Source organism: Scleropages formosus, chromosome 19 (assembly GCF_900964775.1).
Source record: "Scleropages formosus chromosome 19, fSclFor1.1, whole genome shotgun sequence".
In the NCBI taxonomy this organism is placed as follows: domain Eukaryota; kingdom Metazoa; phylum Chordata; class Actinopteri; order Osteoglossiformes; family Osteoglossidae; genus Scleropages; species Scleropages formosus.
This window is the reverse complement of record NC_041824.1, coordinates 21205307-21223693: the sequence shown is the minus strand read 5'-3', so window position 1 is coordinate 21223693 and position 18387 is coordinate 21205307. Positions and strand designations below refer to the sequence as shown.

General features: G+C 49.0%; 1 protein-coding gene across 1 annotated transcript in view; it reads left to right on the top strand.

Annotated features, from left to right (window-relative positions):
- Positions 1 to 4816: 4816 nt before the first annotated feature.
- The window catches only part of LOC108939304 (adenylate cyclase type 6-like), a 54129-nt gene continuing 40558 nt past the window's right edge, over positions 4817 to 18387 (top strand). The window contains exons 1-3 of the mRNA XM_029246188.1: positions 4817 to 5132; positions 8664 to 8865; positions 9108 to 10035. Coding sequence (XP_029102021.1) covers positions 9109 to 10035 — 927 coding nt within the window. The 5' untranslated portion in view covers positions 4817 to 5132; positions 8664 to 8865; position 9108. The remainder of the gene's footprint in view (positions 5133 to 8663; positions 8866 to 9107; positions 10036 to 18387) is intronic.

Here is an 18387-nt window from a genome sequence, read left to right as displayed (position 1 = left end):
TCGAGAGGGAGGGAACAGTAAAAACTGAATCATCAGCTGAGAGTGTGATATTACATGGAGTGGATCACAGGGATTTAGTGTCCACAGCAGAGGAAGTGAAATACAGGGACCTTTCTGATACACGCACACTAGCAGTCATAAAACATTTCCGTTAAAAAGTGGAAAATCAACAGAGCTGCATTCACTCTTAAGCTGCAGCTGCCACAACTTCCTCCGAGAGTAAATCACAGCGCCCTTCAAGAACCAGGAAGCTGTGATTTACTTTAGTTGAAATGCTTCTACGTTTATATTAGCGTGGTCAAACAACATACCGACGTCTATTTCCACAGTGAGTCCGTCTGCTGTAGACGCCACCACTCGGCTTAATATAGCCCCCAGTCCTTATTTGCACAATTTATTATGTGTTTTATGAGTGACAATTGAAACAAAATGAGAATGTTTATTATTTTGTTGCTTAGCCAGAGTTTTCATCAGAAGAAAATTACAATTTGATCCCGGCTTCTAGATATTTCATCACAGCAGTTCAGGACAAGAGCCTTACTCAGGGGTACTACAAGAGGGCTGCTTCTATAAATCCAGGTCTAAAAACCATTACACTTCCTGCTGCTCGATGATTACAACCAACAGTTATGGGCAAATAATAATAATAATAATAATAACAAAACAGCAGCAACAACAACAACAATACACACACATACTAGCTGAAACCGCTTGTCCCAAGTGGGGTTGCAGTGAACCAGAGCCTAGGGGGAGGGGACCCACACAGGACGGGACGCCAGTCCATCATAAGGCACCCCAAGCAGCACTCGAACCGCAGGCCCACCAGAGAGTGAGACCCAGCCAAACCCGCTGCACCACTGCGCCCCCCCACAACAACAGCAGCAGCAACAACAACAACAACAACAACAATAATAATAACCATCTTCTTTTTCCTAAATAGGAAGCCAGTGAATGAGTAACTATAGCACTATATACTGATGTGGGGTGTGATGTTATGCGATGTGCCTGCTCTGAAGCTCCAGAACGCACACCTGTCTCAGTGAGCATAAAGTATGAAGCCACATGGTGGCGCTGTTATCTGACTGTGTGCTGCTCCACAGCAAGGACCTGAACTCGTGACCCTCCGGGCACCGACACCCGAGAGCATCCGGCTGCCGGCCGCCGCACTGACTCAGCCTCTTGCTAGCGGTGCTTAAATGACCCCAAAATCATTAAAAATGGAGACTGTGTGTCTTAACACTGCATTTGAGGGTGTGTGACTTACATGTCACACACACAGCCTGTTCTGTCACAGGGATTTCAAAATGCCCAATACATGGTGTGTTTCCTTGGGATCATGTGCCTGACCATGATTCAGATGCTGAGAAATCACATATTACTGCCACTTTCTACACATTGGCCCTAGTTGTTATAAAAATGAATGCTAAGGTCACCCTCATTTCTCACTTTCACAGGAAAACCCGCATTTCCAACCTTTACTCTAATTTTTCCACTTTGCATTCAAACAAGACTTCGGTCCTCCAGCACACGAGCGCTCTTCCGAATTCTCTGAAAGGGCGGAATCGGGCAAAGCCGTTTGCGCCGTTACCTCTGCGCGGAGTTGTGTAAGCCGTTCATCTACGGAGAATCACATCAGAGGGGTGTGTTCCGGTGTGTATCGTCTCTGGTAGAAGTCCAGTGATCACGATTGAATCAATCCACTTTTCAATCGCTTGGCCTGTCCCTCCGCCACACTGTGTCAGCATGTGACATTCTAACTGGCATTGTCTGGTCATGTTTCTTGGAGGACCGACTGAGGGACTCAGCCTTGTAAGCTGTCTTGAATTTCCTTGCTCATGCAATCCTTGGATTCCCTGTACTGCTCACACTATAGTAGAGTACAGTACTGCTTTAACCCCTTTATTCCATGCACTCCCGCAGGTCCTTGTCAAACTCCATTCTTTTCCCATAAAACTACATAACTGTCCATGATTAAATTTTGTAACAGCGACATGCTTATAAACTCATCAAAAGGTTTCGTTGTGACGTAAAGTGCCAGATGTAAGCGGTTTTCATCTATCAGCTAGAAGACCAGGTATAAAATTAGATTATATTACATCATAGCGTGTACGTAATGTAGAGTGAAGACAACAAAACATTCAGTAGAATACCCCTCGTGTGACCTTTTAAAAGAGCCATGGCTGAAAAAAACTAAGTTGGAAAAGGGGAACTTCAGAAAATAACAGTTTCCATTTCATTTTTGCATTTAAATGAATATATTGACAGACATGTCTCTTACAGGAACTGTGGGACAATGATGTTAAGCACACTAGTAGATTCATGACTGAATGGCTGAAAAACAATAAAATCTGGGTTTTTGAATGGCCATTCAGATGTTCCAGCAGGACCTTAAGAGAGCGGCACCCCCGCTGAATATTTTAACCTTTTGTCTTTGCGCCCTCTTCATCTGTACCGTGTGCAGTTGCATTTTCTACTTGCTTATTCTGTCTCTGTGTCTCTGTGTTGTTGTGACCCTTTTCTGCTCAGTCCTCATCTCCATGAAAAAAGGAAAATCAGAGAGCTGTGCATTAATTAAATATTGATAAACTGAAGGCGGTTTGAAAGTTTCATTAGGCCACAATTCCTCCAATGTGATCCAAGAGACTGACAAACTTTTAGAGATATTTCATTACTTCAAGGGAGCACTGCTGAAGGTGGCTCTACAGTCTACAGAATCACTTTCACACTTGGCATCTGATGCATTTTTGGTATTCTAAATGAGCCAAAGAGAGTAAATCTCATTTACATTTACATTACATTTATTCATTTAGCAGACGCTTTTGTCCAAAGCGACGTACACCTCAGCAAAAGTACAATTTATGCATTACATTGAGAGAAGGAGACATAGCTGCGGACATGAAAGTCTCAAGCAAACCTTGTTTGTTACCTTCCACTTGCTGCTCCAAGGTTCATCGTTCAGGTAGGTGCAGGATAGACAAATCCCGATACCCTCCCACTATTTTTTTTCTAAAAAAAAATATTATAAGATAACAAGGGGTGCGGTGGTGCAGTGGGTTGGACCACAGTCCTGCTCTCCAGTGGGTCTGGGGTTCGAGTCTTGCTTGGGGTGCCTTGTGACGGACTGGCGTCCTGTCCTGGGTGTGTCCCCTCCCCCTCCAGCCTTACGCCCTGTGTTATCGGGTTGGCTCTGGTTCCCCATGACCCCGTATGGGATGAGCGGTTCAGAAAGTGTGTATGTGTATTATAAGATACACAAATGAGCAAGTACAATGCCAGAGTAATGGCTGAATAAAGGTTGTATCTGGGGATGCTTATGGAGTTATGATGCGTGAACAGTTACACCATAGATGAGCTGGAGAGATCTTGGGCGAAGTGGATCTGGAAAAGGTGGGTTTTCAGACCCTTCTTGAAAACAGACAGTGTTTCCGCAGTTCTGAGTGACAGGGGAAGGTCATTCCCTCTCATTTGTCATTACACAAGGTGACATTTATCCAGTGTTTAGATGTGTTGAGAGTAACTGTGGATTAATTATTATATCATATTACACAGGAGTGTCCACACAAATAAACCAACTCCCCAAAAACTGAGATGAATTCGAACCCACACCTCAGTGATACCCTGGCCTGAGCAAATAAATAAAAAGTTAAATCTGGTATGTGTCTCATGAGCTGAGAATATTCTACTACGAGTATTTGGTGAGCACTATGAGAATTGGTCACGTCTTAATATTCAGTTCAATTTTATAGAGCGCTTTTCTCGCACAGTGACAGAGTGCTGAAGGAAATATGCAACATAACATATTATGGACATATACACGCACGCATGCGCACACACACTGTCTGAACCGCTTCTCCCATACGGGGTTGCGGAGAGCCGGAGCCTAGCTCAGCAACACGGGGCGTAGGGCTGGAGGGGGAGAGGACACACCCAGGACGGGACGCCAGTCCGTCGCAAGGCACCCCAAGCGGGACTCGAACCCCAGACCCACTGGAGAGCAGGACCCGGTCCAACCCACTGCGCCACCGCACCCCCCGAATTATATATATATACACACACACACACACACATTTTCAGAACCGCTCGTCCCATACGGGGTCACGGGGAACCGGAGCCTACCCGGTAACACAGGGCGTAAGGCCGGAGGGGGAGGGGACACACCCAGGACGGGACGCCAGTCCGTCGCAAGGCACCCCAAGCGGGACTCGAACCCCAGACTCACTGGAGAGCAGGACCCGGTCCAACCCACTGCGCCACCGCACCCCCCGAATTATATATATATACACACACACACACACATTTTCAGAACCGCTCGTCCCATACGGGGTCACGGGGAACCGGAGCCTACCCGGTAACACAGGGCGTAAGGCCGGAGGGGGAGGGGACACACCCAGGACGGGACGCCAGTCCGTCGCAAGGCACCCCAAGCGGGACTCGAACCCCAGACCCACTGGAGAGCAGGACCCGGTCCAACCCACTGCGCCACCGCACCCCCCGAATTATATATATATATATACACACACACACAAAATATGTAAAATTTATAACGGAAACGGTGCGCTTCCTTTCGCCGTCACCACGTCGTAACGCGTCTTATCATATATGGCTCCCGTTTAATCGTAAAATGCATTATTTATCGCATTTACTCATGCACAGAATGCATAAACTGCACGCACTGATATTTTCGCCCGAAAGCGCACCCCAGACCAGACCAAGTAAGTCCACCACGCACGCCCGGGGTGTGTGCAGTACTGTACGTATTTACGAAAAGCACGCGCCGTACTGTACTCAGTCCGCGCGACCGCACACGGAGCCGCCGCTAGGGGGACTATTGAGCCGTTTCGAGCGAAGCGCCAGGCGGCTCGTCTTGCCTGCGAGTAACAGAATGTTTCTGCGCCGTGTGCCGGGAGGAGTGTGATCCAGGCGCGGCTGGACATCGGCGGGGCGAAACGGTTCTGCATTCGTCCCCGGCAGCTTCCCCCTCCATGCCGCGCGGAGACGACGGCACGAGCCGCACGCATCAGCAGCACGCGGGAGGAGGGGGACAGCGGCGGCAGCGGCGGCGGCGGTGGCGGCGGAGTTGCGCGGAGGAGGAGAGGAGCGCCGTCGGTTCCCGCAGGGCTACGATGTCCGCGGTGAGTCCGTGCCCCTCGCGGACAGCGCGTGCTCCGCGGGCGCCCGGAGAGATCGTCGAGTTATTAGTGCAGCTTCTGAGGCGCGCGCCGCCTCCCATTCGCTGGAATGTCCGTTGGAGCGCGCGCCGCTCGCGAGCGCTGCGCGGCTGTGTGTCTCAGTCTGTGTACGAAGGGGCTCATTTAACCCCCACGCGCAGCGCTATACGCTGTAGCGGGATCCGGCCCAAACCGCGCATCTGCCGTTCGGCCGTTTCGGGAACGTCCACTTTGCCACGTAAAATCATGTCATTATTAATTGGTGACAGGGCAACGGCGCACACGATCATTCTTAGCGCGGTCTGGAGCGCGGTGAAGTGAAGCGCGCGCTTTCGGTGTTGCGCACATCAGACTTCGGCCCGGGGGGTGACATGATGATGATCGCGATGTACGGGTGGAAGTGGGGCGATCCCGGGAGCGCGGGGGCGGCCGAAGGTCGGTGGCTTCGGGTTCACCGCCTACAAGTTGGCGCCGCGCCGTGCACCCCGGCGTGGCGATGATGTGCACCGCGCTGCGTGGGAACGCCGGGCACGAGAACGCGCTCCCGTCTCAGGCACACGCTCGCCTCGCTCGTCTTCTTCGTCTCGTGGTATTTTAGGTGTTTTCCTGGCTCCTTTTCGGGAGCACAGCGGCAGCGCGGACGGAGGGGGGGAAGGCGTGACGGGTGTCCTGCACGTCGCGATCGCGACACCGCGACAGCCACCGCTGTCATGCACTGGCTGTACCGTACGTAGCGGTCTTGCCACACGCACGCGGGACAGAGCCTCTTATGTAACGCGAGTGTGCGCGCGCCTGTGTGTGTGTGTGTGTGTGTGTGATCAAGTGCGCCTGATGCCGTTCTCACAGAGTGCGGGGAATGTAAGATGGCACCTCATACTTAATGTTCAGAAAGATTTAATTACAGTGCCCTGATTTATTATTACAACAGCTCCAGCTAATTATTTTTTAAAGGCATAATTACTGCCAGTGATGCTGTGTGATGATGACTTCAGCAAGACTCTTCTGTTTCAGATGATGAAGTCTGGGATGTTGGGTAGTGACGCCGAATACATGATACACAGTACTACAGTACACAGCCGGGCAGTAGTACTGCGCTCTTATCATTATGTAACAGCCGATGCCGCTGCTGTGTCACTCGTGTAAAAATGTATTGATTCCATCATACATGGCTGGGAGATGCGCTCGGAGCGACCTGTGTGTGTGTGTGTGTGTGTGCGCGCGCAGCTCTTCCTGCATGATCCTGTGTTCACATGTTTCCCCGGATTTGCTGTGCTACCTGCTTCACGTGCAGTGATAAATTAGTGTTTAGAGATAAACATGCGTGTCTGAAATATCCGGTGCTGGATTTTTCAAAGGAAAAATTACCGCCAAATTAATAACACTGAAATAAACATGATACATATTATTTTATCAGTATCTGCTGGAAAAAAAAAATACTGACGAATTACCGGGCAGTAAGAAGATTTCTGTGTGTGTGTACAGTACATACAGCACATGACATGATGTTTATTTTTATTAAACATCCGCTTTTCTCACCAAAGCTGCCCAACTATGGCACATGTCCAGTTAACCAAGAGGTAGAATGTGATAAAAATGTGAGGAGGAAAAAAAAGGCGCATGCAAGGTGTAACACTGACTACGTACAAGTAGTCACGTGTTGGCCGGGAGATCAATGCGTGGCCTCCTGGGAGCCCTGATTGGCTCGGTGTTTAGTGCTGCCACATTTCATTGGCTGGCCAAGTGCTCACAAACATGCCATGGCCATTGGAGTCGATCCCGTTTTTTCAGTAAAGAATTCTTAGGGTGTTATTATTCTTAGCATGTTTTTCCTTTACAAGGGATTCAACAGTATTAGTTATATATTTTGCAGATGACATTTAAATGCACTTATGTGACAACGCTTTGTCATTTGGATATTTTTACCGAAGCAGCTCTGACTAAGGCCCTAAGGGTCGTGTTCAGGGGAAGGACCGCAAGGCCAGTGTGGTATTGGACCCTGCTTTGTAAACCCGCTGTTGTACCTGGTTCTGCAAGTAATAGAGTAGTAAGACGAGCAGTAAGTAAGCATACGGAGCAACCCCTCACCAGCAAACTCAGAATCCTTACAACCAGCTACGAACCTTTTTCTGTAAACAAACTCAGCTATGGTAACATCCGCAGCTGTAATTTGCTGCAGAAACAAGTTAATGAACTAGGCAATTTTATTGCACTGATCAGTGGACATGACCTACGGGAGAGTATGCTTCAATATACTTTTTAACAGACCTTTGATTTGTCGCTCCTAAGAGCAGACTTGAAGCAATGGGAGGGTAAGTAGTCTATTCCACTGATGCAAGTAATGCATTAATGAAGCTGAAAGGTTTCAGATTTTTATGAGGAATGGTTTCACTTCCCAGCAAATGGACTTTTTCAGATGGTTGTAGCAACTAGTCTGTTTTACAGCGCACTCTTGTCCCTCTTCAGAACCGCAAGTATAATTTATAACGTCTGACATCCACGTTCAATATTTATGACCTTTAATATTACATGCTTTAATAAGCCAGTAAGTCAAACAAATTAGGTGAGAAATTTCACTTTGACTGCTGGTGTGTATATAGTGGTATATATTCATATTGGTTGTAGTTAAAGAAAGGTCCCGTATTGTCAGGTGTGCGCAATATGATTTCCCTTCACAAGTATTTTGCAGCACCTGCTTTTTCATATTCCCGTTTCTTTTTCCCAGTAGCTGTGAGCAAAGTGCTGCCCTCCGAGTGTTTGTTTTGGGAGAAATTGGAAGACGTTGTTTAGCTTCACATGCCGTTTGTCTCGTTTCACAGCCGTTGTGGAAAAAGCCTTGAGGGTCACATGGAGGTTGAAGAGGTATAAGGCATCGCTGTGGCTCCCTGAATAGTGCATGAACATGGCGTGCTTGGAAAGGTCTACAGGGTGCACTCCAGGAACCAGGCATGCCAGAGTTAGCGAAATCTCTGTCCACAAATTAGACGTCTTCAGTTAATGTCTTTTGTTATTTATTTTGTCAGCAAAGTAGAAATGTATCAGAACTTTGGCTCTATCCATAAAGTTAATTTGCATTGTTTTAGTGGCACCTTTTGCCTAACTTCTTAAAAAGAAATTAAAGAATACTGCTGGAACAACAGCATTTGCTGTAAATGTATTGCATTTTAACATACTGCACTTACCGTGGTAGTGGAAGTATAAAGTAGTCAGCCGAATAAACATTAATATTAACCGCAGTAATAGCCGCAAAATTGCAGCCTTCTTACTTTGATGATAAATGTCAGTTTTATTTCTGCGTAAAAAAGGTGAACCTTCTACCGTCACGTATAACAGCTTTTCTCCTCCTGCTGCAGTGTCGGAAACGCCACACCTTGCGATCTTAGCGTAGTGTCCCGTCCCTTGTTTGCTTGTGTCATATTTATGTTGGAGATAACATCAGGTCGGCTTTGGTCTGCCATGGTTACTGCTTTTCACTCGGACCTCTTTTTTCACCTGCAGACCCGGGTGGCCCGGAGGTTAAACCCTTTATAGGTGGCAGCCCTTAAACCAGAAGCCTCTCCCGTGCGGGACTTTGTTCTGGGACCGTCTGCCCTGTGGACTCATGTCAACCCATCGCCGTGCTCCTTCTCCCACCCACTGAGCTAAATGAGTTGTCCGGCTGATGGGAGTCAGGTTGGAACACGCACCACAAGTAACGCAGGTTAGTCAGCTCCATTATTTACCTTAACCGCTTTAGAAGTAAAAATGTGTCAATAACAATAAGAAACAACCACCCATATTTTCTTTACAAATAAGGAAAATAGTGTGAGAGTTACATTATAAGGAACATTGTTATTTTTTGTCCTTCCCCTGCTTGTTACGTAACAGTTCTTGTATTTCTTCTCTTGTATGTGTTTTGTTTTCCTGCCGATGCCCCCTTGAACCTGGGTTCGCCCGCCGTAGAATGTCTTGGGTCAGTGGATTCTTAGTGGCGAGAGTTGACGACCGCAAGACAGCGTGGGGAGAGCGCAATGGCAAGAAGTACAAGCGAAAGGGTGGCTCCTCCCTGTGCGGCCCACGCTACATGAGCTGTCTGCGAGACCCCGAGGCCATGGAGCCACCCGAGCCCCCCCGCCAGCACCGAGGAAGAGACGGCGGCGCCGGGACTGGAACGGGGGGGGGCAGCAGCTTCGGCCTGCGTTGCGGCTGGCAAGAGGACCACTACGGGAAAAGGGGTGGGACTGGCACAGACGCGGGTCTGAAGTCCGTGGACCTGGCCTTCGAAGATGGGGATCTGAAGACGTGGAAAGATGGTGTGGGGTGCGGGGAGGGCGGCGAGGACGCGGCGGCCACCGGCAGAGAGGTTTCGGCTGCCGACTGCTGGCAGCACGTGGTGCGGGTGTTCCAGTCCAAGAAGTTCCGCTCGGCCAAGCTGGAGCGCCTCTACCAGCGCTACTTCTTCCGGCTCAACCAGAGCTCGCTGACCATGCTCATGGGCGTCTTGGTGATCGTGTGCGGGGTCATGCTGGCCTTCCATTGCGCGCACGCGCCCCCGAACGTGGCGTACGCCTGCATGCTCTCCATGGCCATGGCCCTCTTCCTGGCCATGATGGCCGTCTGCAACCGTAACGGCTTCCACCAGGACTATATGTGGATTGTCAGCTACCTGGTCATTGCCGTGCTGGTCGTGGTGCAAGTCTTCGGGGTGCTCAAGGTGGCCCCCCGCAGCGCCTCAGAGGGTGTCTGGTGGTCCGTCTTCTTCATCTACATCATCTACACGTTGCTGCCGGTGCGCATGCGGGCAGCCGTCCTGAGCGGCGCCGTCCTGTCCTCCATTCACCTCGTCACGGCCTGGCGGCTCAACGTCGGGGACGCCTTTCTCTGGAGACAGGTAAAAAAAAAAAAAGACCTCTGGAGTCTCTGCTGTGTAATTCAACACCTTTTTTCGATCCGCCGTGTCACGGCGCTCGTATTTTTGAATATTGTTTTTTTTTTTCCGTATTGTTTGTGCGATATGTGAGCTAATGGATTCAAGTTTTATTCCGAGCCTTCCTTAAAACCAGATCGTCTCAAGAAAAAAAAACCGTCTGTGCAAACACCAGATTTTTACGTGTTCTCGGTGGTGAGATGTTTCGGCTATTTGTGAAATTATTTTCAGTAGCGTCCTTGGAATGTGTTTCTCCGTTCTCCTTCTGTTGTGAAATTCTACTACGAATTCACTCGAATGGATATCGGTGGTGGAAACGGAGAAAAATGTTCACCGACAGTATGTTAGGAACTTGTGGTTGTTGCCATTTGGGTGTTTTCTCTTTCTGTGTTATGACTTGCTGAAACAACATTTGACATTTTTGGCACGTGATGGAAAAGAGCGTGTCATTTTGGAGAGAGAAGAATTTGACTTTGCTGTGATAACACACAGCAGCGACTGACACGGTGGGAGAGGCTGGTGTGGTTCTGCAGCCCAGTGAACGTGACTAAATAAGGTCCACTGGACTACGGGTGTCCAGCTCCCGGGCTTCGCGGGTCCGCATCGTAATCTTTCCTGGCGCGATCCGCTGCCGTGGACGATGACGAGACCTTGCCGGGACGGCGTGATCCGATGCGCGAGCCAACGTCAAGTGGTGGATATTTCGGTCGCGGCCGGCGTGCCGGCGTGCCGGCGTCCTGCCGCAGCACGGGCTGCGTGTAAAGCTGCAGCTCACGGCCCTGGAATAGACGACCGTAGCGAACGAGTCGCCCTCCGTGCCAGTAGCTGGATGCCTTCCTGCGGCACCGAAATAATTGTGCTCTGCTTTGTGGTGAAAAAGCACCACGGGTCCGGTCAACCGATGATAGAAAAAGGTTTCTTCTTCCTTCACGTTTCCGTAGTAAATCTTTGCTTTGTGAAGCCTTTTGCCGCGTCCGATACGCTGGTTCCTCATGTTAAAAGCATTCGGGGTTATGGATTTTTGAAGGTACAAACATTTCCCAGTTTGTTTATTTAACGGGCAGGGGTTGATTTGGGTTTTTGGAGAGTGTGTGTTATTATTTTCAGTCGTTTTAAATTAGTTTTAAGGAAGCTTTAAGTAGGGGGGTGCGGTGGCACAGCGGGTTTGGCCGGGTCCTGCTCTCCGGTGGGTCTGGGGTTCGAGTCCCGCTTAGGGTGCCCTGCAACAGATTGGCATCCCCTCCTGGGTGTGTCCCCTGCACCCTGCGTTGCCAGGTTAGGCTCTGGTTTTCCATGACCCCACTTGGGACAAGTGGTTTCAGACTCTGTCTGTTTGTGTAGCTTTGAGTTGATACATTTATTCAGTTTGGTGACATTTAAACAACGTACAGTTATTTACCTGTTTATACAGCTGAGTTTTTTTTTACTGCATCAATTTTAGGGAAAATACAACCTTCAGATGTAAATGTAGGAGCTCTAATCACTGCACTACCAGATGCCCCTGCAACTGATGAGAACTTAAGGCAATTTTATATTTATTCATTTAGCTGATGCTTTTCTCCAACGCGACTTACAACGTTAAGGCTACAATTATTACAGTTACAAGCTTACAATTATTTACCCATTTATACAACTGGGTAATTTTACTGGAGCAATTCAGGGTAACTTCCTTGCCCAAGGGTACTACAGCTAGAGGTGGGATTCAGCAGCTCCAAGAACTACACTATCAGCTAAAAAAAAAAAAATTAAAATGTAAACTCTTATGAAATATTTTTATTTACTATGGGAATTGCCAAGACTTTTTCAGACTCTTACCTGTAAATAAGTCAAGGGACATCTGTTCGCCTGTTATTTATTGATTGTGTAGATGGTGAAGTGGAGATGTGAACAGACTTTGGGCCCCAGTGTGTTCAAGGTCTCCTTGGCGATGATCCGATTACAGCGGCATGACCTATTACGCCGCGCATACCGCATTGCCGCTGCTTTTTCATAATTCTCATGTTTATGACGCCCTAGGGGTCAAAAAGTTTTAATAGGTTTTCATTTTCTAAAGCTGACTTTTTCATCTGTTAAATTATTTGCCGGAGTACGGCGATTTTGCTTGCTAGCTATGCATAAACCGGACCTACTCGAAGGTCTTCGGGGGCCTAGAACGTTACCTAGAATGAGGTAACTTCAGCACATTACCCCAACTGTAAACAAGACTTGATCATTACCTCATGTTGGCTTTCTGGGTAAGAACAGAAATTATTCTACATTGATGCACTCCAGCTTTTTCCTCTGAGCTCTGTTGCGAATCTCAACGGTTAAGATGTAGAAAGACCCTTTGACCAGAATTTTTTTTCTTTTTTTTTTTTTTTTTTTTGCGATTGACATAAAGTGTGTTATTTTGGGAATCAGTAATTAATTCCAGTGTGACGAGTATAAAAAAGTAACAAGGGTGTTGTTCTGCTTAAGAGCAGTTTTAATCGTTTTTGCAAGTCGGCCGTTGAATTATACCGCGAGGTGGGTGTTAAACTTACGTGACGCCACGTCGTTCCTGCGCGGCGAGAAAGCCACGTGTTGGAGGGTCTCACTCGGGTCAGATTTTTTTTTTTTTGTTATTGTATTCATACTTGTGTATCTCAAGTGTTCAGGCTGTGAAATGAAAGTGCTTTAGCTGTTCTTTCTAACTCGGCACACAAAGGCTGCTTTGTGAACGTATGTGTGAAGTCAGTGTTTCTCTTCGGTTGTGTGCGCGTGGCTATGTGGAGGACTTTCGAAGGGGGTTTCGGAGTTTCTGCGCAACGGCGTCCGCAGTCCGGACGAACGTCGTCCGTTTAAAGGAGTCCTTCTTGCTGTGCGGCAGCGGAGTATTGTAGTACGGTGACAAATCATCACCCAGGTCTGTGAAAAAGACCATCCGGGGTCCAGCTCCTGCTCCTCCTGGTCGAGGGCTGCGCTGGGCTGAGAGCTGGACCCTTACCGGTTCACATACCTCCCCAAAAGATATAGAGAGGGTTCTGCCTGTCTTTCCGCCTCCATTCCATTGCGCTGCATCCGAAAGCCCCTGCCACCTCTGCGCGGGTCCTCTTTATTGATCGGCCTCACAGTTTGCTTTTCAGCGTATTTGACGAGATACGGGGGGCTTAGGATTAGCCGGTCCAAGGGCCGCTGTTTCTTACACTTTTTCTCGGATGGGAAACAGGTAATGAAAACAGGCAACGTGTTTCTGAAAGTCGACGACCCCAAATATCGGTGCCCCCCGAGGCCGACGCGAACGCAGCCTTCCTTCTGCTGCCTCCAGCTTTGATCCGAGTCTCGGAGAGAAAGCCAAGAAAATGCCCTCAGATCCCTCTGGCTCCGCCAACTGCTTTGTTAAATTTCTCTCCCCCAGGAGGAGGTTCCAGAGTATTAAATGGAGATCTTTTCCAGAGCGGCACCTACGGAGAGGCCGTAGACACCTCAGCATGGAGACGCCATATACAGTACATTACAGTTCCACAACGGCTAAAAATGTACTGCGTGTGTGTAAAATGTGTGGTATAGGGACAGCTGGTACTGTAGTGGTTAGACAGTGCTGTGATGCACCTTGCGTATCGGGCGAGGGAGTGTGCTCCTCTCGGGTATAGATGAGCGATTCCCTGTAGTTAGCGCACCGTAGCGTACCTGGCGCTGTAAATCACCTCGCGTGAAAAGGAATCGGCTAAATCGCTTCGGAGACGAGCGTCCGGTAGATGAATGAACGTAACGAATGTCGGACAGAATTTAGCCCCAAGTTCTGAACGATGAGGTTAGGGTTACAATTTATGCATCGAGGGGATGCTTTTCTCCGAAGGAACTTACGACGATTGAAGCGGTTTGACAATAGGATGTTTTTGACGCAATTAATTCAAGATACACATCTTTTTCGATGGTACTACAGCAGGAGGGGGGATTCAGATCTGGGTCCTTTAAGTGCAAGGCTGCAGCTCTAACCACGGCGCCACCTGCTGGCCCTGGTGCCACGCTGGTTAGAGTTAGCTGTGCCGGTACAGCCCCGTGGGTACATTTACGAGTCGTTTATGTCCGTCGCTGCAGGGCGGTTCACTTGTGCACTTGGGCTGCTTACCACGTAAACTTGCGTAAAAGCATCAGGACTTCTTCGGCAGTTCACTTTCTTCAGAATTTCCTTCGAAAAAGAGGAACGCCGCACCATGTGCCTTGTGCTCGGAAAGTGTGTCCCGGCACTGGAAAACCGTGACTTTGCATCTTGGCTGAGTCACGAGGGTGGCATCTTCTTCCCGTCTCGCTCTGGGCTTCAGCAAGGGGCCCCGAGCTGACCGACATCTCGCAGGCCGCGCATCATCGACCGCCAAGCCGAAGAAGTCTAGATTTTCTTCCATCTTCACGATCAGCCAGTGATGTTGGACCGGCGAAGATGTTTGGTCTAACTTACACTGCTCCCCAGTGGGATGTTTGATTCAAGTCACTTGTGGGCTGAGGAGGCCAAGGCTTCCAAAGCCATGAGTGTCCCTGGAGGCCCACTTTACGATCCCTCAGCTCTCACAGATGTTCAAGTGGCTGAGAGGAGACCTTGAGAAACGGGGAGGGGGAGGAGACCGAAGGACACGAGTGGAAGAATAGGGGAAGGAAGCACCGAACATGAGAATTATGTCCTCTCTGTAAACGGTGACCCTGTGCTACACACGCAAACAAGCACGCGCTGTCGGCGCTGTACTCCGCACACCCTGAGCTGACAGCGAACGTAGACGCAGAAGGAAGAACGTTCAAGGACCGTAAATATTAATATCGAGAAAAATGCCTTTTAATTTCTGAAGACTCGGTGAGTCATGGTCATGTGAAAAAAATTATGGCAAAGCTCGAGAAGAGGATGTCAGACCATCGTGAAGTAACTCTTACAACTTAATCCTCTTCCTCCATGGTGTCTTTGGCTTTGTTCAGACTCGGTCGTCCATCGAAATAGTCTATCTTTAGTAGCGCTTCGGGGGGTGCGGTGGCACAACGGATTTGGCCGGGTCCTGCTCCGTGGTGGGTCTGGGGTTCGAGTCCCGCTTGGGGTGCCTTGTGATGGACTGGCGTCCCATCCTGGGTGTGTCCCCTCTCCCCAGCCTCATGCCCTGTGTTGCCGGGTTAGGCTCCGGTTTGCCACGACTCCACTTGGGACAAGCGGTGTTACTCCGTGTGTGTGTGTGTACTAGAACTTTCAGATTTAAACTCTTTCTAAAGAGAAATTAATCAACTGATCACAACAAAACAACTTTACTCACAACCATGTGCCATATCGAGAACGCCACTAAGCCGATCACCTCGTTCTTACCCCACGGACTTCGGTCGTTCTTTCGCGCTGGGCTACGTTTACACTGCCAGCTAAATACGTTGACAGTTTTCCCGTTTTACTCTCGTGTTAATATGTGGTTCAGTGTGGCACCAATTTCTAAATTTCTTCAAAGAGTCAACATTGATCGTTCTTCCCTCTGCGTCTACAAATGTGCGTCTGTAATCAGTGCGTGTGTGTGTGTGTTTTTCTTTTGTGTTACGGAGACTTCGGTTTGCCCGTTCGCCGCACTCAGACAAAATCTGTGATTTGCTTATTCTGAATTTACTCTGCTGAGTAATTTCTTCCGCTGCTGCACTCAGAGGGTTTCCCCATCTTCGCCATATAGCGGTGATGTAATAGAAGGCCTTACGTAATACGTTAATACATTTTCACACAACGGCGCTCCAGCTATGCGGACAAGAGTGAGATTTGTCACAGAGTATTATTAAGAATCGCTCTGGAACCCGTCCAAAGGTTTTCAGCGCAAAACAAGGAGCTTTTGTTTGCTTTCGGTGTCGCTGTCAGTTCAGAACTGTGGGTGCAGGTTCTCTTGCCTTGGACTTTTTTCCGTAAGCGATCTCGTAAATAGTTCAGGAGCGCTGTTCGCTGTCGACTTGAAGTGCCGCCCCCACGTTATGGTTTTCGTGCCTTTACGTTGAAAGCGGTGCGTGGGCTTTGCTTTTTTAACATTTTGGAAACCCGGACTTATAAGCTGGCGTTGGATTTTATTCGCGGCCAAGAATCGAGTAGAAATGCAGCGGTGAAGCCAGGCCCCGTTGGGGGTGGGGGGCAGCGAGTGCATTTCTTGGGTCACGTGGGAAAGTTGCCGAGCGAGAGGATGGAAACCTGGATGTGGTTTCAGTGCGGTTCCAAACATTGGGAGTTTTTTTTCTTCGTCTGCGTTGTGTGTCTCTCCATCAGCTGTATCTCGCTCCCTTCACTCACTGTTTTACGAAATTGCCTGTAGTGTGTGAATTTGTGTGTGTGTGTGTGTGTGTGTGTGTGTGTGAGTGAATGTGTGTGATTGCCCTGCGGTGCACTGACATCCCCTTAGTGTACCCTGCCTCTTGCCCCGTGCCTCCTGGATAGGCTCTGGACTACCGTGACCCTGCACTGGGTAAGCTGTTAATGATGATGGGTAGGTGGATGAAAACGGACGGACCGCACCAAGGTGCGACGTGATTCCTTGCACAGTCTCTTGCCTTTGTCGAGGTCAGAGAGGACGGTCCGATCCCTGGCCTTCGTCCTCGTCCTGCCCATCCGAGCAGACGGTTAATGCATTTTTTTCTCGGAATCTGCGTACGGACCTGTCCCACGTGGCAGAACCTTCCAGAAGTATGGAATGCTGCCATCCGGGAGCCGTTACTGGGGGACCGACACCCGGGAACGGAGCGTCTCCTCTGACGCAGGGCGAGAAGGCAGCTGTGTGTGTGACACCTTGGTGGTGGGAGTTGAAGGAGGGGTGTGAAATAGTGAGGAGCTCACCGCTCCCCTTTCGCTGTCTTTCCACACAACCCCTAGCTGCCCGTGTCCTGGTTCTCCTCCCTCCGCTTTCTGTGGACCCCCAGGTTTCGTAGGAAGAGGAAAAGAACACGTGAAGGTACTTTTGAGGTGGCTCGTCGCAGAGACGGTATTTTGTCTGTTTTTACCGTGCTCCTCGGTAAAGTGCGTCACGGTGTGATTCCGGGACCTGCGATGGGAAATCGCTTTTTTAAACAGGAGAACAAATGCAGCAAAGACACTAACTGTTAAAGCAGGTCTTAGCTGAGGATGTGGACCGGTGGGTGAAGGGGGCTTAAAAACTCGTTCTCTGTGTTACATGGAAACAGGATCATAGGACGGACGGACACACACACACACACTTTCTCTCTCTCTCTCTCTCTCTCTCTCGCTCGCTCACTTTCCATAATCACGTACCCTCAGCGGTCCGGCGCCTATCCCAAAATGAGTGGTTGCGAGGCTGGTGGTTACACCCCGGACGGGACGCCAGGCCACCACATGGTATAATCACGGCGCATTTAACAGTTTATTTGTGGTATTTGGGATAAATGTTCCAAATATGATTGGCACATCGTGCTTTGAGGCTTACTGTTGTACCCTTGTAAAGGGGTAAATCCTACTGTATGTAACAATAGTAGTAAAACGAAGAATGATGGCGAGAAAGGTGGAAAATCCTTTTTGATGCCCTTTTGGTGCGGCTTTGTCACAAAGGGGTCCGAGTTTCCATCACCTGCTCCTCCACCTGCTCCGAGTCAGGTGCCGGGGCGGGAGGGGGGGTCAGGACGCTTCATGTGGCCGCTGCTCTCCGGTGCCCGGATGACTGGCGCTGACCGTAAAGCGCAGGCCAAGGCTTTTTACAGAGAGTCGTAGCACCGTGGAAACAGAGTAATCTGGCACGGACCGCACGGATGGAGCGCGCCACCTGTCCCTGTGCTCTGCTTGTGTGTGTGTGTGTGTGTGTGTGTGTGTGTGCGCGTGTGTGTCTCCCCAGCAGTCCAAAGGAAGCGCGTGTGGACAGTTTTGCTGCTGCGGTTGTCACCCTTATTCTCTGTAGGAGCCTGAGTGGAACAGCCTGTGCTTTTGACACACAAGTCAGAGCTGAAGGACAAACAGTGTGTGTTCTGTCCTTAGGTTATTTGGTTACGGCATCAAATGCCGCTCTTTTGTGTTTCAAAACCGATTGGCTGGTTTGGGTCTCGAACCAGAAAAAAAATACTTTAAAAATTTGTATAATTGGTCTTTTTTGTTTGAAAAGCTGTAAAACAAGAAGATAAAGTGATTTTTCGTTTTTTCTTGTGAAGTTTAATGACGGGTAACATTTCCCGAAACAGTTTTTTTGGTACTGGTTGTTTACTTGCGTGATAGTTTTTCTAGGATGGAAGCGGTACTTGAGCTCAGCGGTTTAATTTGTGCATTTCGGGTTATATTCATTTATTTAGCTGACACTTTTCTTCAAAGTGACTTACAGTTTTAACTTAGTTACAATTATTTACCTATTTGTACAGCTGGGTAATTTT